General features: G+C 46.2%; 2 protein-coding genes across 6 annotated transcripts in view; one reads left to right on the top strand and one right to left on the bottom strand.

Moving 5' to 3' along the window:
* The window catches only part of LOC136523687 (uncharacterized), a 74,344-nt gene extending 73,632 nt beyond the window's left edge, over positions 1-712 (bottom strand). For all 5 annotated transcript variants that reach the window (XR_010776162.1, XM_066517299.1, XM_066517301.1 and 2 more), the window contains exon 1: positions 394-712. Coding sequence is in view for 4 of the 5 variants with exons in the window: in XM_066517299.1 (XP_066373396.1) it covers positions 394-621 (228 nt within the window). In the remaining variant the exon portion in view is untranslated. The remainder of the gene's footprint in view (positions 1-393) is intronic.
* Positions 713-1,318: 606 nt separating this feature from the next.
* Positions 1,319-1,905, top strand: LOC136536520 (electron transfer flavoprotein-ubiquinone oxidoreductase, mitochondrial-like). Its single transcript, XM_066528786.1, has 3 exons — positions 1,319-1,626; positions 1,724-1,776; positions 1,822-1,905. Exons 1-3 carry the CDS (start codon positions 1,356-1,358, stop codon positions 1,903-1,905), a joined length of 408 nt encoding a protein of 135 aa, XP_066384883.1. The 5' UTR covers positions 1,319-1,355.
* The last annotated feature ends 20,039 nt before the right edge of the window (positions 1,906-21,944 follow it).

Here is a 21,944-nt window from a genome sequence, read left to right as displayed (position 1 = left end):
GAAGAGGTGAAGGAGCTGAACAAGATTGTGGCGTTCAGTCTGAAGGACCTTTGTGTTGTACTGCTCGTAGTTGTAGTTGTTTTCCAGACCTATCTGCTGTATCTTAAGTAGTTGGCCTTGCTGAACAAGAACTACTTGTATGAATGAGGATGTCAGGTACCTTGTAATGTGAACCTACATTGTAAACTACGGTGTCGCTGTTGCCCTAGTACCATTTTGGGGGAAATCTTAATTTCGTGACCAATGTATCAAACAAATGCGCACATAAGCATTGAAACAGGTCTAGATTAAACAGAGCATACGCAATCTTACCAATTTTTGCCTAAAGAACCGTGTTTTTGGCGGTCAGAGTAAACCATAGGGGGGAGGACGCAAAGGGAAATCGGCACATACCTCCGAATCGGTGAACCGGTAGCTGCCGTTGTCGTTGATGGAGTCGCCGGAGTTGGTGTTCTCAGTGCTCGCCGACCGGCTCCTCGACGGTGACCCCGAGGGCGGAGAACGAGCCGCAGACGATGAGTCGTCGGAGTGCGAGGCACACGGGCAACCAGGGCCACTGCTGCAACGCTGAAGAGCTCGGCGCACGGGCATGGCGTCCGCCGCGGCAGAGTTGTCGCTCATCGACGCTGGTGGGGTGGCTCGACGGCGACGGTTTCGAGGGAGGAGAAGGAAGGCGAAAGGCCGGCGTGACGGAGACGGAAGGGGAGAGAGCGGTGAGTGGTGAGCGAATGAATGGGAGCGAGGCACATGGGTGTGTTTATAACACGTACGGTCATAGGTGGTAACGATACCGATTCTAGGAAGGGGTGAGTGGACACTTATGTAGATAAGCAACCAAACACATCTACAGTTGGCTCCACTAGTGCAGCCAGGAACTGAACCACCCAACCAAATAAAATCTCATCTAAACCAGGCCAGTATAACAGCCCAACCAAACAAGCCCATGTTGTGGAGCCAGTCCTGCACTACCTAGGCTCCGATCCTAGCCAGGTCAGGAAACCAAACAGACCCACAATTCCCACGTACCCGTCGGCCCATGACGGCGGAGCCTATAATGCACGACGCGAGCAAGGGAAAATGGATCGGACCCAGACAACCAAACTTATTCGGCCTTCGTGGAACGGGCCTGGTTACACCGGAGCCCATCAGAGAGAGCTGTTTGTCCTCGTCTCCGTCGGTCCGTCCACCTTCAGCGATCTCATCCATTCCAAACACAAAAAAAGTGAAGGAAAAAAAAAAAAAACTGCCACTCCCCTGCCCCATACTTCCGTGTCTTCACGGCCTTCTCCGGACGGCCACACCCCCACTTCTCCAAAAATCCCAAAACACCTTGGGCTCCCGAGCAGGAGAGAGCAATGCAGCGGGCCATCCGGAAAGCCGCGGCTGCGACAAGGCGAGCGCTGTCGGCGGCGGCGAGGGCATCGCCGCCGCCTCCCCGCGGCCCCCTCGCGCCTGGCTGGGGCGCCACTAGGTGGTTCTGCAGCGGGCGGGAGGCGCTGAGCTACGACGTGGTCATCGTGGGCGCCGGGCCCGCGGGGCTCGCCGCGGCGATCCGGCTGAAGCAGCTCTGCCGCGCCGCTGACGCCGACCTCTCCGTCTGCGTCCTGGAGAAGGGCTCCGAAGTCGGTGCGGCGCCTCCCATAACACGCTTCCCCTCATTTATTCTGGAGCAGCTATGTGCTCTGCGTCATCTGCTTTGGGCAATTTTCTGGTTGCGCTGCAGGTGCTCATGTCCTTTCGGGGAATGTCTTTGAGCCCCGAGCCTTGGACGAGCCTGTGCTGGGCCATCCAACCTAAATTACTTGTCCACTGTATCTTCAGGCTTGCGACATCAAAGATCCAAAGCAGAACATCGAATGGACTGTTCCAGAAGGTGGAGGTGGCCCTGGTTACACAGTAATGTAGAATACTGAAAGGAAAAAACATGATGCCTTCAAAAATAATAACGGCTCATTCACCACCGGTGTCACACTCACACTGGACCAAATCCCCATCCAAACCTGGCTAATGGGGTTGGAAGTTGCATCGTGTATGTGGCAATAAGCAACTTCCCTAAGCAGTAGACAGGATGTCAGGATGTTCGTAGGTACCGATCAAGATCAGTACAATATAAAAGAAGCGTGCTTCACATGGATGGCACAAGCAATTGGTCGAGTGGGTGTCGTGAATGTAAAACTATTTGAGGATGCAATTTGTGGATCAATAACATGGGCTGTAACAGAGATCTGGCCGAAACGAAGGATCGTAAGAGGTGAAATCTGCAATCCCGGTAGCATGTGAGCCATAACACGTGATTTGAACTCCTGCCTGCCAGAAGCAACATATCGTGAAATTGAGGGCATAGGGCTCTTCCCTGGCTCCTGCGGAGGAGTCTTGCTAAACATTTTCCTGGAGAAGTTGTTTTTCAGAAAAAAAAAGAAAAAAAAGAGGAACGGGAGCCATCGTTTTGGAGGAGCCACAAATTGTGGCTCGTCCAAAACGGCTCTGGCTCCTCTAGAGGAGCCTCTCAAGACGAGTCATGCCAAACACCCCTCGAGTCCTCTCCAATCTCCATCCGGTGCAGGCACCTGTCCAGGCGTCCATCCATCTTGTGGCTCCCAGCCGAGCCCGAGCAAAGAGCGGACGGAGACCGTTTGGTAGGGCTCTTCATCCATCCATCCTGTGGCTCTCTTGGTCCTTCCATCCTGTGGCTCCCAGCCGAGCCCGAGCAAAGAGCGGACGGACTGTTGGGTAGGGCTATTCTCCAGCTCTGGCTTCGGTTTCAGTGGAGGAGCTCTACCAAATGGTTTAGTAGGAGGAGTCGTTTGAAGTTATTTTTCATTAAAAAAAAGAGCCGAAACCGTTTTGGAGAAGTCACGAGCCCTTGAGGAAGAGCCCTACCAACAGGAGGAATGGAAGATGCAGAAGCAGAATTGACTTAACCCGAGGATGCATAAGCATAATTGGTACGTAGACATAGGTGTTTTTTTCTACGATAATGATACGACCCATGCGTCCGAACGGACGGACGCTCCGTTCCGAAATGCATGTGTCGTCTGAGCGCCGTTGCCGTAGCCCCCACATGTCCTCTGCATCATCGTCGTGCCCTACCCTGCCCTCTGCGTGCCGCCACCTCTGCTCCCACCCATCCTCTGCATCGTCATGCCCACCCCACCCTGCCCTCTACGCGCCGTCGCCCAACTCTATGCGGCGTCGCCTTCTGTGCGCCGTCGAGCTCCGTGTTGTCGGCGAGCTCCACTCTGCCGAGATCCGCATTGCCGACTAAAAGCATCTAGGCCCCTAGTTGGATTTCGGTGATTAATGTCAATACAATATTACTATGACTAACGTGTGTTTTGCAGAGGCAATTAAGTTAGGTCATAGTAATGGTGATTGATTGGGCAATCGAGATGGTCATGCCCCTACGATGGAAATCGTTTCGGTTTTCAAAGGATGGACGACAAGGTTAAGGATGACTAGTTCTAAGTGTCGATTGGAGTTGGAGAGACACTTAGAGTAGTTTAGGACTTTGTTTTTCCTTTGGCCGTACTATTAAGGGGGGTATGGACGGGTAGCTTGACCTAGTTAAGTCTAGTAAGTTAGGTGTGGTGCACACTTGTTAAAACTAGCTCTAGGTAGCTCCTATGAATGCCTAAGATCCTTTGGAGCAAACTTCATTCACATATGATCGAGAGTTGGAAGTGAATGGAGGGTCAAATGCTGACCGGACGCTGGCTCCGGTGCGACCGGACGCTGGCCATAGGGTCCGGTCAGTTCATTTGATCAGCAGACAGCGTTCGGTGTGACCGGACGCTGGAGAGGTCAAGTGATCGGACGCTGAAAGGCAGCGTCCGGTCGACTCCAGTAAGGTTCCAAGGGAATCTGTGACCGGACGTGTCCGGTCAATACTGACCGGACCCTGAGGGTTCAGCGTTCGGTCGAGTCCAGTGAGCATCTAGTGAGGGTTTCATGCGACCGGACGCGTCCGGTCAGTGGTGACCGGACCCTGCCAGCGTCCGATCAACACATTTCCACTGGATCGCGGGTTGAACTGACCGGAGCGTCCGATCACCCTGCAGAAGCTCATAACGGTTCGTTTTTCAGGCTGCCGTATAAATAGAAGCTCCACTCGTGTGTGGAGTCACTTTTGCTCATTCCAACAGCTGAGAAACACGTTTGTGAGTGCCAAGAAGAGCAAGGTCCTAGTGAGGTGATTGAGATTTGAGAATCCAAGAGAGTAGCCTCATTAGTGAATCAAGAGTAGTCAAGTGTGCATCCATCTTTTCATTAGGCTTCGCGTGGTCAAGTGAGAGTTCGTGCTTGTTATTCTTGGTGATCGCCATCACCTAGACGGCTTGGTGGTGATTGAGAGCTTAGTGATCACTCGGCGGAGCTTGTGGGTGACCCAACTCAAGTTGTGAGCGGCTTTGGGTGATTCACCGCGACGGAGTGTCGAAGAATCAACCCGTAGAGAGCACTTGATCCTTGCGCGGATCAAGGGGGAGCTACACCCTTGCGCGGGTGCTCCAACGAGGACTAGTGGAGAGTGGCGACTCTCCGATACCTTGGCAAAACATCGCCGTGTTCCTCTCTCTTTACTTTGAGCATTTACTTTGAGTATTTACTTTGAGCAATTCAATACTTGTCTTTACATTCATAGAATTGCCATGCTAGAGTAAGTTTGGAACATAGGTTGCAAGTCATTTGTGCGTTAGTTTGATAGAAACACTTTTCTAGGCACAAGGGGTTAATTGGGCTATCCGTAGGATTTGATTATTGCAAGAAAATTTAGAATTAGCCCAATTCACCCCCCCCCTCTTGGGTATCTTGATCCTTTCAATTGGTATCAGAGCCTCGTGCTCACGTTTTAAGCTTAATCGCTTTGAGCAAGATGTCTCACGGGGATGGATCTCCTCCTATCTTTGAGGGAGATGATTTTTCATATTGGAAAATCCACATGGAGGCGTACTTAGAAGCTCTAGACGTTGGTATTCTTAGAGCCGCCTCTCAAGGCTTCCCAAAACCTCGGGATGCTACTAACCTACAAGGCGATGAGGTTAATTATGAAAAATGGAATGCAAAGGCTTGCAACACCATCTTTAGAGGCCTTTGCAAAGATGTGTTTAATCGTGTAAGGAGCCACAAAGATGCCCATGCACTATGGTCGGACATTTGTGCACTCCATGAGGGAACCAAGAGTGAGCGTGAGGAACGCTATCATCTTGTGATTAAAAAGCTAAATTCTTTTGAGATGTTTCCCAAAGAAAGTGCTAATGAGATGTATTCTCGTTTAAATGTTCTTGTAGAGGAAGTCAATGGGCTTAGACTTACTCAAATGTCGCCATCCGATGTTGTGAGAAAGATCGTGAGTGTCCTCCCTATTGACAAATATGGGCACATTGTGACCGTGCTACATCAAGGTGATCTTTCCACCGCTATACCGACACAAATCTTGGGAAAGATCAATGCTCATGAGATGTACATGCACATCACGCCACAAGATGGCTCATCCTCTACAAAGAAGAAAGAGAAGGACTTAGCATTCAAAGCTAGCCAAGATAAGGGCAAAGCAAGACTTGAGTATGAGAGCTCAAGTGATGAAGATGATGAAGAAAGTCTTGCTCTCATGGTGAAGAAGACCGCCAAGATGCTAAAGAAGCTAAACAAGAGTGGCATCAAGTTTGACGGCAAGAAGAAGAAGTTCTTCACTAGCTCAAGAAGAAATCCAATCTTCGAGATGGATTGCTACAATTGTGGCGAACTTGGCCATCTAGCTCATCAATGTACAAAGCCCAAGAAAGACAAGTTCAAGAACAAGAACAAGGGCAAGAAAGATGACTCAAGCAATGAAGATGAAGATGAGAAGAAAAAGAACAAGCCATACAAGAAGAGAGATGGCAAAAAGAGGGACTTCTACAAGAAGAAAAAGGGTGGAAAGGCCTACATTGTCGGTGATTGGCTCACGGACATTGATTCATCAAGTGGATCATCCGATGATGATAGTGACAATGAGAAGGTGGCCGCCATTGCTATTGATCTTGCATCTTCACCGCCACCATCGCCATCATCCTCTACACACCTATGCCTTATGGCCAAGGGTGAACGCAAGGTAACTAAGAGTGATGATAGTAGTGATGATGAGCAAGCTAGTGATGATGATAGCGATAGCGATGATGATTCACCTACATATGATGATCTTGTCAAAATACTAAGAAAATACACCAAGATCATTAGAAAGAGTAGAGCTACAAATGAAAAACTTGATGCTAAAAATGATTCACTCTTAGCTAAGTGTGATACTTTGGAGAAGGCTAATGATGAGCTTAGAGAAACTAATAATGCTATATCATCCAAACTCAAGGAGCTCAAATCTTCTAAGAAAGAGCTTAAGGATAAACATGATAAACTTGAGTGGGTGCACAATGAGCTCATCACTAGTCACAACAAGCTAAAATGAGTATACAACTCTTAAGATCAATCATGATACTCTTGTTATTGCTCAAGAATTTTTACCAAATGAGCCACATGATGCTACTAACCATGTTGTCAAGATTGATATAGCTACTTCATGTGATGATTTAATTGATGAGAGCATTGAGCATGGATCTAGTAGCAAAGACAAGTAAGTGGTTGAGTGCAATGACCATGATGAGTATATCAAGCTCAAGAGTGATAATGAGAAGCTCATGAAAGATCTTGAAGAGATGAAAAGCCACAACACCATTGTGCTAGAAACTCTTGATCATGACAAAGAGTTGATCCTTGAGAATGAGAAGCTCAAAGAAGAAAACAAGAAGCTCAAGGAAGAGAAGAACAATGATGTTCTCAAAGAAGAGAACAAGAAGCTCAAGATAGAGAAAGAGCATCTCAAGGTGGGATTGAGCAAATTTGCTAGAAGCAAGCATCTCCAAAGTGAGCTACTCATGAACACTGTCATGAAGATGGATAGAAGTGACATTGGATATGTGGCAAGTGTAAAGAAGAAGAAGGCACAAGCTCAACAACAACAATCAAAGCCAAAGCCAAAGTCAAAGAGATGTTTTGAGTGTGGACAAGAAGGCCACTTTGCTCATAAGTGTCAAACTCCACCGCCACAACCCTTGCCCAAGCATGCTAGACCATTTGCTTTCAATGCTCACTACATGCTTAGAAAAGATTCTAGTGAAAAGATGAAAGTCATGTTCTTAGGACCCCCCAACAAGAGTAGGCCTAAGAAGATTTGGGTGGCTAAGTCACTTATTGAGAAGGTGAAGGGCCCTCAATAAGTTTGGATTCCTAAAGTTTGAATCTCATGTGTGTAGGTGAACTATAAGACCGGTGGAAGTCATTGGGTTATTGATAGTGGTTGCACTCAACATATGACCGGCGATCCTCGTATGTTCACCTCACTAGATGAAGAGATAGATGGACAAGAGAAAATAACATTTGGAGATAATTCAAAGGGCAAGGTTAAAGGATTGGGCAAAGTGGCAATATCAAATGATCATTCCATCTCAAATGTGCTCTATGTTGCTTCATTGAGCTTCAACTTGCTATCCGTTGGGCAATTGTGTGATCTTGGCTTTCAATGCTTGTTCACCGAGAAGGAGGTTGTTGTATCCAAGGTAGATGACAATCAAGTGATATTCAATGGATTTAGATACAACAACTTATATCTAGTTGACTTCACCTCCGAAGATGTAAACTTGAAGACTTGCCTATTCACCAAAACAACACTTGGGTGGCTATGGCATAGAAGACTTGCTCATGTTGGGATGAGCTCACTCAAGAAGCTTATGAAGAATGATTTGGTGAGAGGGTTGAAGGATGTGAAGTTTGAGAAGGACAAGCTTTGTAGTGCATGTCAAGCCGGCAAGCAAGTTGCAAACACTCATCCAACCAAAGCTTTCATGTCAACCACAAGAGTGCTAGAACTCCTACACATGGATTTATTTGGACCAACAACATACAAGAGTTTAGAAGGGAATCTCTATTGTCTTGTGATTGTGGATGACTATTCAAGGTATACATGGGTGTTCTTCCTTCATGACAAATCTGAAGTTGCATCTTGCTTCAAGAAGTTTGCCAAGAGAGCTCAAAATGAATTTGAAGTGAAGCTCAAGAAGATTAGAAGTGACAATGGCAAAGAATTTGATAACACAAATATTAAAGCCTATTGTGATAAAGTTGGAATTAAACATGAAGTCTCCGCAACTTATACTCCTCAACAAAATGGTGTAGTTGAGAGGAAGAACCGGACTTTGATCACTCTTGCACGGACAATGCTAGATGAGTATAACACCCCCGAAGCTCTATGGGCGGAAGCAATCAACACTGCATATTATGCATCCAACCGCCTATTCCTTCAAAAGTTTCTTGGCAAGACACCTTATGAGTTGCTCAATGGGAAGAAGCCAGACGTCTCATTCTTTAGGGTGTTTGGTTGCAAGTGCTACATCTACAAGAAGCGGCAACACCTAGGGAAGTTCCAAAGACGTTGTGATATAGGTTTTCTTGTTGGTTACTTATTGAAGTCCAAAGCATATAGAGTATTTAATCATGCCACCGGCTTGGTTGAAGAAACATATGATGTGGAATTTGATGAATCTAACGGCTCCCAAGGAGCACATGAGAATCTTGATGATGTAGGTGATGAACCATTGAGGGAGGCTATGAAGAATATTTCGGTGGGAGACATCAAGCCAAAAGATGATGAAGATGATGTATAAATCATTAACCAACCTTCTTCATCAAGTGTACCATAAGATGATGAAAAAGATGGGAGAGTAGAAAATAAAGATACTCATATCGCCTATGAGCAAATGGTGGTACAAGCACAAGATGTTGATGATCCACAACCTCCTCAAGTGGTCAATAGAAGAAATACACCTCTCCTACAAGATCATCCACAAGATCTCATCATAGGGAGTCCATCAAAGGGTGTAATGACTCGATCTCAAAAATTTGCTTCATTTATTGCTTATCACTCTTTTGTCTCTTGCTATGAGCCTACCAAGGTAGAAGAAGCTCTTAAAGATCTGGATTGGATAAATGTCATGCATGAAGAGTTGAACAACTTCACTCGCAATGAAGTTTAGACTCTTGAAGAGCGACCAAAAGGTGCAAGAGTCATTGGAACAAAGTGGGTATTCCGCAACAAGCAAGATGATCAAGGTGTTGTTGTGAGGAACAAGGCAAGACTAGTTGCAAAGGGGTTCTCTCAAGTTGAAGGTTTGGATTTTGGAGAGACCTTTGCACCGGTTGCAAGATTAGAAGCCATCCGTATCCTTCTTGCATATGCATCACATCATGAAATGAAACTATATCAAATGGATGTGAAAAGTGCATTTTTAAATGGTTTTATTAATGAACTAGTCTATGTTGATCAACCTCCCGGGTTTGAAGACCCTAGATATCCTAATCATGTTTATAGGTTGTCCAAGGCACTATATGGGCTTAAGCAAGCCCCAAGAGCTTGGTATGAGCGCCTTCGGGACTTTCTTATTGAGAAGGGCTTCACCATTGAGAAGGTCGATACCACACTATTCACCAAGAAGCTTGATGGGCACATCTTCATTTGTCAAGTATATGTTGATGATATCATCTTTGGATCATCAAATGAAGACTCATGTAAAGAATTTGGTGAATTGATGTCGAATGAGTTTGAGATGTCAATGATTGGTGAGCTTACATTCTTTCTTGGTTTTCAAGTCAAGCAAATGAAGGAAGGCATCTTCATCTCTCAAGAGAAATACATAAAAGATCTTCTCAAGAGATTCAAGATGGATGAATGTAAGCCAATCAAGACACCAATGCCTACCAATGGATATCTCGACCTAGATGAGGGAGGTAACCCGGTTGATCAAACTCTCTACCGTTCTATGATTGGTAGCTTGTTATACTTAACCGCATCTAAGCCCGACATCATGTTTAATGTGTGTATGTGTGCTAGATTTCAAGCTAGTTCTAAGGAAACACATTTAATTGCCGTAAAAAGAATCCTTAGGTATCTTAAGCACACACCAAGCATTGGCCTTTGGTATCCCAAAGGAGCTTTATTTGAATTAATTGGCTATTCCGATTCGGATTACGCCGGATGCAAAGTTGATAGAAAGAGCACATCTGGAGGGTGCCATTTGCTTGGTAGATCACTTGTGTTTTGGTCCTCCAAGAAACAAAATAGTGTGGCTTTGTCCACCGCTGAAGCGGAATACATTGCCGCGGGTGCTTGTTGTGCATAAATTTTATATATGAAACAAACTTTGCTAGACTATGGAGTAGTTCTAGAAAAAGTACCTCTTTTGTGCGATAATGAAAGTGCAGTAAAACTTGCAAATAATATGGTTCAACACTCTCGCACCAAGCACATAGATATCCGCCATCACTTTCTAAGAGATCATGTTGCTAAAAATGATATATCACTAGAAGGTGTAAGAACCGAAGATCAATTAGCGGATATCTTCACTAAACCGCTAGATGAGGCTACATTTTGTAGATTGCGGAATGAGCTCAATGTACTTGACTTTAGCAACTTCACTAAAAATTGAGCTTGTCTTGTCCATTGCATTCATTGTAATATACAACATGTTTAATTTTTGGCAATGCATATAGGGCTTGTCTAACATGGTTAAGATAACCGCCGAAAAGCGTGTGAAGAAGCTTAACATTGGATCAAACTTGACAAGCAACTAGATTTACTTACAAGTATTGCATATGCATGAATGTTGGTTTGTTGTTTTGTTCCATTTGCCTTCTTATTGCCTATTTTCTTAAAAAGAATTATAGCCTAAGGCAAAATATTTTGAAAAATATGAGGGTTTGAGAGAGGTCACTCACATCAGTCCCAATTGGTGTTTATTTGAATCTTATTTAAGTTGGGACTTGATTGGGAACAGGCAGCGCGAAGGAACTTTGAAGATTTGCTGGAAAAGGTGCACCGAACGCTGCACCGGACGCTGCTGTTCAGCGTCCGGTCAGTTCACAGGAGGTGAACTGCTGCAGAAGGAGTGACCGGACGCTGCGTTTGTGCGTCCGGTCAGGAAGGGATCCAGCGTCCGGTCGATTGAAGGAAGAACAGGCTGTACTGACCGGACCCTGCCTGCGTCCGGTCATGGACCACCGGACGCGTCCGGTCCCGATTCCAGAGGAATTGGACCTCTCTGGAATCGACCGGACGCTGGGTGGTAGCGTCCAGTCGCTACCACCAGAGTGTCCGGTCAGTGGATTTCGTGCGACATCGGGACTCCTCTTCCGTTTCCTTCTCTGTCGCGTTTGGGACCTTCATATAACCGCAGCCATCGGGTCTTTTTCTTTGACCTAACCACGCCACCGTAGTTCCGACCCAAGCCCGCCCGCCGTTCCCGCGCCCAAGCCATCGCGCCACCGCAGCTCGCCGCGCCGCCGCAGCCCCGAGCCGACAACCTTGCGCCCACCTCGCACGCCACCGCGCCTCCCCTGCCTGCGCTCGCCCCTGTTCTATGCCACCGCAGCCGCGCCAACCCTAGCTCACGTGCTTGCCTGACCCGTGCACCTCCCGCGACGACAGCGCCACCATCGGCTCCTCCGGCACCGAGCGTCACTCAAGGTTGATTCCAGTGCTCTAGGGCTACCTCCTCTTTGGTAAGGCTAGATCCTTGTTCAAATTTTGATTTGCTTAGATCAAATTGCAATGCAATGCACTGATTTCAAATAATCTAGGGCCACCGGTTCATCGCTGTTCTTCGTAACCCTAGCCCTAGCTGGTTCCGAGGGTTCCCCTGCGTGACGTCTTTCCTTTTCTCGGATCGCCGATTCGTCAGGTAGCTTGCCCGTCGTCTCAATTTCGTACCTACATTGCTTGCTTCCTAGGTTTTCGCATCTATTAGATATATTGTATTTATTTGTATATCCATCTATTCTATCATGCAGTGAGTCAGTGCCGTTGTGGTTCTTGTCGTAGTTGGCAGTCAACTCGGAGCCAAGCTCGCGAGTAAGGATCGAGGCCAAGCCTCGGGAGTGTCAGTTTGACAGTTGATCTTCATCAGCGGTAGTCCACCCTCTTGTCAGATCAGATGGCTCACACCAAGAATGTTGGTGATGGCCCAGGTGATGATGATCGGAGGCCCCCGCCTCGCCAGCCTGTAGGATCGAAAGGCAAGTCAACAAAGCAGGTGACATCCAAGAAGCGCAAGTACCCCGACGCAGAGACAGCGAGAGCAGCTGCAGTCGCTGAGGCCGTAGAGCGTGCCGAGAGGCGGTGCCCGCAGTGGAGTTGTCATAGCAGATCAGCTGGCACCAGATGCGCAGGACAGACTGAGGGAGATTGAGCGACTTCATGGTAGTCCACCTAGGACTGTCATGATGGCAGGTCGTCGTCTAGCTATTGAGGAGCCTCAGCGTCAAGGGGAGTCCCAGTAGGAGGCACAGCAGCAGCCCCCACCAGCAGAGCCTCAGCCAGCTCAGGAGACTCAGGAGGGCCAGTAGGCCGAGGAGACCGAGCCGGCACCCCAGCTACGCCGCTCTGGTCGGACTAGTGCTACAGTTCCACCGAGGCCAGCTACACAGCGCAGGGGTTCTCGCCCATCACCCAGACCATAGGGTCCGCCTCTAGTGGTACACCTCGACTTGAGGGCCACCACAGCCAGACAGGTTCGCCAGTTGAGATTTGTTGAGTTTGATGTGTGGTTCCCTCCGAGGAGGGATGAGAGAGCAGCTGAGGAGTTCTACACGCCGCTTCAGGAGGATTTCTATAATGCCTATCTCAACAGTGGGGCTATGTTCAGATCTCAGAGGGTCTGTAGTTTGGAGTCTATTGTGGCAGTAGCTGGAGAGCACATCCACCCCTACTTGTCATATTTGCTGGGGCTAGCAGATCTGATTGGCCGGACAAGAGTATATGTACCATCTTGGGTCTGGCAGTTTTATGCTTCACTCTACGTTGATTCGCATCACAACTTCATTCACTTTGCATTCAACGGCAGAGATTACCGGGTGATGAGTTTCAGGGCCCGGGAGATACTGAGGCTACAGGATCAGCCTGTCAAGTTGCATGAGGTATGCTATGGACAGCAGGAGCCTCCTAGGCGCCCTCATGGAGGGATGGTGCCCCCTACAGATTTGGTGCGACATTGCTTCACGGAGCCTTTTGGTGAGGGGTCGAGTAGGAACCCTAGTGACTTGACTCCTACAGCGCGAGTGCTAGAGGCCATTATCAAGAGGACACTGCTTCCCAAGTTGGGATACAGGGAGGGTCTGACTCGCTTACAGCTCTGGCTCCTCAACGCCCTGATGCAGCAGATCATGTTCGACATTTGGGACCTCCTTCTATCAGAGATGGAGGATACTATTGCTGAGGGCTTCAAGGGTCGCAGGCAGCTTCCGTATGCTCATTGGATCACTTTCCTGATGCTTAAGTGTGTGCAAGTCAGGACCCCAAAGATAGTTGCCGAGTACAGGGCTGCCACCACAGAGTTTCCAGCATATAACATGGCATAGAGGATCAGGCATAGCACTCCACAGGCACCCGCACAGCCCAGCCGTCGTCCTGATATTCCAGAGTCAGCAGCTCAGCAGGACGAGATCATTAGAGGCATAGCTGCTACAGAGGAGGAGGAGCTTGAGGCACAGCAGGGGATGACCGAGTCTAGTGATAGCTCAGATGATGACTATCAGCCGATACCTCAGATGCCTCCACGCAGACATGATGCAGAGGCCGGCAGTTCCAGCTCAGCACCACCTGCACCGCAGACGGACCCCGCATTGATTGCCATTCTTGATCGGATGTAGCGGGAGCAGGCACGATAGGCTCAGGAGACAGCTGCCAACTTCGCACAGTTTCAGGCTCGTCAGGACGAGTTCCAGCGGCAGCACTAGCTCCTTCAGCACCAGCAGTTACTTATGCAGCAACAGCTCATGGAATTTATGCAGCATGTCATCACAGCACTTGGGGCCCCACATCCACAGCTTTCCCCCTAGCTTGCTCCGCCTGCCACCACTTCGACGACTCCAGCAGTACAGCCCAGTGGGCTTCAGAGTCAGGGACAGCCTCTAGCTCCATTCGCTTCACCTATAGTTCAGGTGTCTTAGTGGTTGTCCTCACCAGTGGTAGCCCTATAGTTCACGCCTCTTCAGACGGGCTTCACACCAGAGCAGTCTTTCTCGCTATTCGTGCCTGACACGTCAATCTCTAGGAGTCTTGGAGCATCCTTCAGCGAGTTGACCGGCATGCCTACTCCGCCACACATGCATACCGCCGGTCCTTCTACAGCAGCTCTAGTTGCAGTGACTACTCAGAGGCTCCCCTCATCTGTCGCCTCATCAGATCCTACGACAGACATCCTTGCAGCATCACAGGCAGCACCTGCCCCAGCTCAGACCCAGACCGCTTCAGCGACACTTCCTGCTTCAGAGGGTCAGTCAGTACAGAGCTCAGGGTCAGATGATGATGGCGCTCAGTTTCATCTTGCTCCACGTACTTCAGCGCCTGGCTCGTCCGCTGCAGCCCCGCCGACCGACCCCTATGTTTTGGTGTTTGACGCCAAAGGGGGAGAGGGTTCGAGTATGTAGACTCAGGGGGAGCGAGATTTAGGGGGAGCTAGTTATCTAGTATTAGCTTATTATATACATTTGGAGTTTTATTTGTGTGATACACTATTACTTATGCATTCATGTGTTTACTTTCATGCATACTATTATATATATGTGATAGTGTTATCTACGTGATTGTGATATATGACATGTGTGTTTTCTACTTTGCATTATTTAAATGTCATATCACTTGTGTTATGTTCATTTGCCCTTGCTTCCGCGTTTATACTTCGAAGCAAATGAGCTTTGTTACTTGTACTCATGCTTAATTCATATCCTTTGAGTACATTATGTAGGCTTGGGTCATATAAGCTTGACTAACACTTTTGTTCTTATTGACAAAAGCTTATATGAACCAAGTCCGTCAAAAACCTCACTCTTTCACATACTCGAGGTGGTATTGTCATCAATCACCAAAAAGGGGGAGATTGAAAGCATCTAGGCCTCTAGTTGGATTTCGGTGATTAATGTCAATACAATATTACTATGACTAACGTGTGTTTTGCAGAGGCAATTAAGTTAGATCATAGTAATGGTGATCGATTGGGCAATCGAGATGGTCATGCCCCTATGATGGAAATCGTTTCGGTTTTCAAAGGATGGACGACAAGGTTAAGGATGACTAGTTCTAAGTGTCGATTAGAGTTGGAGAGACACTTAGAGTAGTTTAGGACTTTGTTTTTCCTTTGGCCGTACTATTAAGGGGGGGTATGGATGGGTAGCTTGACCTAGTTAAGTCTAGTGAGTTAGGTGTGGTGCACACTTATTAAAACTAGCTCTAGGTAGCTCCTATGAATGCCTAAGATCCTTTGGAGCAAACTTCATTCACATATGATCAAGAGTTGGAAGTGAATGGAGGGTCAAATGCTGACCGGACGCTGGCTTCGGTGCGACCGGACGCTGGCCACAGGGTCCGGTCAGTTCATTTGATCAGCAGACAGCGTTCGGTGTGACCGGACGCTGGAGAGGTCAAGTGACCAGACGCTGAAAGGCAGCGTCCGGTCGACTCTAGTAAGGTTCCAGAGAAGGGAATCTATGACCGAACACGTCCGGTCAGTACTGACCGGACCCTGAGGGTTCAGCGTCCGGTCGAGTCCAGTGAGCATCTAGTGAGGGTTTCATGCGACCGGACGCATCTGGTCAGTGGTGATCGGACCCTGCCAGCGTCTGGTCAACACATTTCCACTGGATCACGGGTTGAACTGACCAGAGCGTATGGTCAACATGACCGGAGCGTCCGGTCACCCCATAGAAGCTCATAACGGTTCGTTTTTCAGGCTGCCGTATAAATAGAAGCTCCACTCGTGTGTGGAGTCACTTTTGCTCATTCCAACAGCTGAGAAACACGTTTGGAGTGCCAAGAAGAGCAAGGTCCTAGTGAGGTGATTGAGATTTGAGAATCCAAGAGAGTAGCCTCATTAGTGAATCAAGAGTAGTCAAGTGTGCATCCATCTTCTCATTAGGCTTCACGTGGTCAAGTGAGAGTTCGTGCTTGTTACTATTGGTGATCGCCATCACCTAGATGGCTTGGTAGTGATTGAGAGCTTGGTGATCACCCGGCGAAGCTTGTGGGTGACCCAACTCAAGTTGTGAGCGGCTTTGGGTGATTCGCTGCGACGGAGTGTCAAAGAATCAACCCATAGAGAGCACTTGATCCTTGCGCGGATCAAGGGGGAGCTACACCCTTGCGCAGGTGCTCCAACGAGGACTAGTGGGGAGTAGCAACTCTCCGATACCTCGGCAAAACATCGCCGCGTTCCTCTCTCTCTTTACTTTGAGCATTTACTTTGAGTATTTACTTTGAGCAATTCAATACTTGTCTTTACATTCATAGAATTGCCATGCTAGAGTAAGTTTGGAACATAGGTTGCAAGTCCTTTGTGCGTTAGTTTGATAGAAACACTTTTCTAGGCACAAAGGGTTAATTGGGCTATCCGTAGGATTTGATTATTGCAAGAAAATTTAGAATTAACCCAATTCACCCCCCCTCTTGGGCATCTTGATCCTTTCACCGACGAGCTCCACGTCGCCAAGATTTGTGCCACTAGCGAGCTCCACGCACCTCTGTCGAGCTCTGCGTGCCAATGAGCCTCCGTTCGACCAAGCAAAAGGAGATGTTGCTCTGATAATCCTATGTTGCAAGCCTATATTTTGAATGTTTCAGGTATTTCGAGCGCATGTTGCAGGTGTTGTGTTGCAAGGAGATGTTTTTTTTCTCGAAAAAGTTGCAAGGAGATGTTGCTCTAAAAGCATATGTTTCAAGTGTTTAGCATGTTACAGGTGCTTCAGACGCATGTTACAGGTGTTGTGTTTATGGATGTTGCAACAATGATATTATACATGTTTCAACAGTAATATGGGCATGTTTCAGTAGTACATCGCCGATGTTGCAGCAGATATTGTACATGTTTCAATAGTAATCAAGTGCTTTTTTCATTAGTACGTCGCCGATGTTGCAGCGGTGGACCCCAAGGGCGTCCGTGCGCAAGCCAACATCCTCTATGTGCCACCACCACCGCCCCCACCCGTCCTCTGCATCGTCGCCACGCGCCCACCCTACCTTCTCCGCATCGCTGCCGCCCTCCCCCTCCTGTTCTCTGTGCCGTCGTCGTGTCCCATCCTGCTCTCTGTGCATCGCTGTAGAGCTCCGCGTCGCCGGCGAGCTCCACTTTTCCACCGAGATCCATGCCTAGACGCTCTACCCGAAACACGCGTGCTCCTTTCCTCTACGCACGGCTACCCTATGCCCCACCCATCCTCTACATCGTCGCCGGCCCCAAGGGGAAACAGAGCAGCCGTGAGGCGTCCAGACGTGGGCGTTCGGACGCTAGCCATTCCATTTTCTATTGATGAAACTCTAGGTAACAGCCCGTGCACTGTCACTGGCTCATATCAAGATCAAATATGGTGGATCAAGATGAAACTAAATAAATGCCCCATAATAAATAAATAAATTGGAAACAAATATTGTATAACCAAAATACAATAGATTATCTATAATTTTGTATTCGAGAACTAAGGGGTCTGCAACCAAAACTGAATCATCAAATTAAGTATATGTTGCTCTGGATGGGTGGGGTGGGGGGGTCGTGAGTACATCTAAAATATATGAATAGATCCTACAACAAATTATTAACCGATATCCACCGTCTTCTCACTCTTCACTTTTTTTAGTTTATGGAGTAAATGGGTTGATCCAACATTATCTTATTCCTCACAAGCTAATAATCAATATATGCATGAGGAATAGGTGGATTCTACCAAAATTCATAAGATGAACTCATGATGCATCATCTCATGAAGCATAGGGTGATTCTACAGACCAAATACACTATGTTGGAGGATGTATATATAGGAGGAAGAGAAGTGATTGTTTTTTATCTAATCCTAATACTAGTCAAAGTGGATTATTTTGTTGATCATATTTTACTTCTTATAATATTTCTGAGCAACTTATTTTCTGGTCCATGGTCTTTTTTAGAGAAAAAGTTTCCCCCGCTTTGTACATAACAAAGCGTAACAGACCATGCAAGTTCAAGCATATTCTAGGCACACCCACCAATCAGAAATTGAAACATTTAACAGAACATAAGCCCATCTACAGTAGCATTCACACTGCTCCTGAAGGTACTTGTAGTGGTAGAATCTCGCACCAAAAGCAGCAAACCTAAATGTCCCAAACTTCATTGTTGATGGGTCTTCGAAATCAAGATCCAATCAATCTGGAGTGGCAGTAGTTTTATCATCATTTCTAGCTCTCCGCTAACTCCTCCACATGTGCTTGTAGTTCTTGCTTTGGCATTACCTTCCAACGCTTCAATGTCCTAGCGACTTGAATTAGCACCTTTTCTTCTCCCCCAACCATCTAGATCCCTAAAAACAACATCATTATGGAGTTTCCATAAAGACCACACAACACACCAAAGCTAACCACATTAGTAACACTATTCTTCTAGTTGCTCAACAAGTGAACCACTGATTCAAAATCTTGGCCTAGTTGTACACTTAGAATCTCTAAAAGAGTCTTCTAGACATTTTTAGCTACATAGCACCCAAATAATAAATGATTAATCGACTCAGATTCATTACAAACACAAACAGGTTGGGTCAGTGACTTCCTTTGTTTTTGCAAGGTTATCTCGAGTAAGCAACTTAATGTTTGTTAACAACCATAAAAAGATTTAAACACGAGAAGGGATGGTATATTTTCAAAATAGCTTGAACGAAGATTGGAACTATACCCCTATGATTAATCATCACGTATCGTGATTGCACTGAGTATTTCCCACTTGAGCTGAAGCTCCAGATAATATGATAGAACAAGATATCTGGTTCCAAAACATATTAGAACATATGACACATCATTGCATAAATCTCGCAAGTCATCTAAATGACCGTCAATAAGCTATACATTTTGTTGCAACACACGAGTAGGTTTCTAGTTAATAATAAAAGATATAAGTTGGTAGTTCTCGTGGAGTCATGGTTCATACAAGGAAAAAGAAAAGAAGAAAGATAACACTAGTAAAAATAGAAACATTGTGGCCAAACAAACAAACAAAACAACAAGCCCCACACTCCAAACAGGAGGACGCAGAAGCAAAATCACTAACCATACATGTTTCACGTTTTAGGTGTCATGCCAAGGACATGTGTAGGCTATGAACATATGTCTTTGAGATATAAGCGGGACCTGATTCGCCTTTTGGATATCAAGCCACACTAGATTCATGAAGTATGAGGTTCTTATGCACCCTAATATACTTTCATCTTAAGATTACATGGTGGATATCTACTCATGTCATGGATGGTGTGTGATTGTCAAGAAGAGATGATCTTGGGTGGATTAGTTTTAGTGTACTAACCAAGGTGTCGAGTTGGTGTGTGTGATGCAACATGTCTCTTGGCTTGTGAATGCGCAGATGTTGAGTCCACCAAAGTGGTCAACGATATTATTGGAGAAAGTCAAGTGAGGGGTTTGGGTTGATGGAGCACAGGCGGTGAAAACCAATCACGAAGGTTGGGACAGAGGGACCAAGAGAGTGGGGGATGGACCAAGTATGGCTAACAATTGGCATGGCAACGAGTTTAGCACATGCAAGATGGTGATGAAGAAGGCATTGACCAAAGTCAAGACCGGGGTTGGACCAAGTCAAGGCAAGGCGTCGCGAGCACTTTGTGGATTGATGGGTAGATGACACGAAAGACATGCATTAACATCGGAGGGGTTGCGTGCCAGCTACACAACCTTGGAGGGTACACCATTCAAATTTTCTTATCCTACTATGGTGCATTGGGTCCAATGTGAGTGGGTCCAATGTGAGTAGGGTGGCTTAGCCATTCTTCATAATTGGAAAAATGGTCACCATGGAAGTATGTGCCACTCAACCAAAGAAAGATAATGGAGAGTTAGCCAAAATAAGCACTGAAGACTTTTCTAGAGATCCCCAAATCATCGATATGACTATTGAAATCTTGAGCATCAACATGTAGGTTCTAGATCCAAGTGCTAGTATAGGGGCTCTTAGCTATTGTTCTTGAGAAATGCTCGACCCATTCCCTCAAAACCGCAGGTGAAGTGATTTTCAAGTTTGTGCCACAAAACTTGGAGAAGGATCTCGAGGCGGCATGTGGAGTCATTAGAGAGCTCACGTCGAGGCAAAGCAACTTCATGAAGGGCATGTGGTCATCTGATGCATGTAAGATCAACTTGGACCATTTTGTCCCTGATGACTTTGTGGTTGATGTCTAAACCTAGACGTAATCTTGAAATATGTAATAGCCCTCTACAAATAAGAGGGGGTGCTGCCCAAGATAGTTAATCTTTCACCACTTGTTTATTTCTTAGGGTTAGCCAAGAGCTCTAAACATTAGAGGACTTAGGCTAGAGAGGTGTGATTCTCTATTAAGCTAGTTTTTCACCAAAGTGGGAGGATGTAGGGAGGTAGGATAATCTTATCTCCTGTGCCCCCTCCTTTTGAATCCTTTAGCTTTTCATTTTTGTGAATTTTTGACACCTTTTATTGGTGATTTTCGGAGCAGCGATTGATCTAAATTCTTGGAAGGTTTTGAGGTATGTCTTGGAGACTTTGGACATGGGTACATGATGGGATTAATCCCAGCACCAAACTCCCCATTACCGCCTTCCAAAATCCTTCCTTTTCTTCTTCAAAATCCTTTCTTTAGTGAAAAAATTCATGATTCCTTTGGGTTGGGTGGTTTTAGTTATTTCTTGGGTTTAATCTTGATGCTATGAAGTCTTGGTAACATATTTAGGTTGTCTTTAAATAGATTTTCCACAAGCACCTCTAATTTCTTATGCTGTGCCTTTTTTGAGAAAACCCTAAATTGAGAGAGGAATTGTTGAATTCATGGTGAATCTTTAATACTTTTGGAAAGATTATGTGGGAGTACCTTCACAATGAGTTATTCAAGGTGTATACCAAGTTTCATATTTTTTGAACTCATTTGGATCGATTTAGATTTTTTTTCTTAGAGAAACTCATTGTTTTCTTGGTAATCTAGCCAAGTTGGTTTCTAAATCTGGCCTGGCTGGTTTTTGGCGACTTGGTTGGATTGAAAAGATTTTTATTGGAGTTGTTTTCTATTATGTTATGAACCGCTCAATCAATTTTCATGATTTGTGGGGTCCATTGATCAAGGTTTGATATTTTTCAGAGGACAATGTGCTGAACAAAAACCAGCCAAAGCTGGTTCCAAATGCGGCCATGAAGTGATCCTTGTGGAGTTGTGAAGCCCTCCAGAAAAAACATGATTTTAGATCTTTTTATTGGGTTTTGGTATTTTTCTTCCGAAGTCAGTTTTGGAAACTAGCTAGGTCGATCTTGAAGGCGGCGAAACTTAGTTTTGCCTATGTTTTTCTCTAAACGCTTCCTTATTTTTTTGGCCTAGTTACTAGGATTTGTAGGTTCTTCGGTTGCCTCAGAATATAGTCCACTTTGTTATTACTATTCTTTAGAAAAGAAAATTTTCAAGCTCCCATTCTCCCTCTCGTCAGGGGCGGATCCAGCACCGGGGCGGGGTGGGCTCGAGCCCCCACTACCGCTGCTCGGACCATGAAGCCCCTCCTAAGCCCCTACTATAAATTTGCGCCTATTCAAGCTTGGAAGGAGAGACTAGAGATGAAAAATTATGTGATAAGCCCCTCCTGGCTATTTTTCTAGATCCGCCGCTGTCTCTGGTTGTTGAGGTATTTTTTTCAAAAAAAAAGGATCAAAATAATGATTTGGTTAAATCCACATCTATACCTAATATTTTTTCCTCTAAATTTTCATCCATCACTCTCTCCTCATGTCAACGTGTCACTTCAACCTCCAGAGCATAAGAGTCCTAGCCAGTGTTAGACTGTCTTCAACAACCGCTACCTAAAATACAAGACATATTTCATGTTTGGGTAGTGC

This window comes from Miscanthus floridulus, chromosome 2 (assembly GCF_019320115.1).
Source record: "Miscanthus floridulus cultivar M001 chromosome 2, ASM1932011v1, whole genome shotgun sequence".
Classification (NCBI taxonomy): domain Eukaryota; kingdom Viridiplantae; phylum Streptophyta; class Magnoliopsida; order Poales; family Poaceae; genus Miscanthus; species Miscanthus floridulus.
Note: the sequence above shows the minus strand (reverse complement) of the source record. Positions and strands in the feature narration are given on the sequence as shown.

Excerpts from the sequence above, each read along its gene's own strand:
- LOC136536520 (XM_066528786.1), top strand. The coding sequence starts at position 1,356 with ATGCAGCGGGCCATCCGGAAAGCCGCGGCTGCGACAAGGCGAGCGCTG. Across the intron at positions 1,627-1,723 it reads GGAGAAGGGCTCCGAAGTCG|GTGCTCATGTCCTTTCGGGG; the intron begins GTGCGGCGCCTC and ends GTTGCGCTGCAG. Across the intron at positions 1,777-1,821 it reads CCCGAGCCTTGGACGAGCCT|GCTTGCGACATCAAAGATCC; the intron begins GTGCTGGGCCAT and ends CTGTATCTTCAG.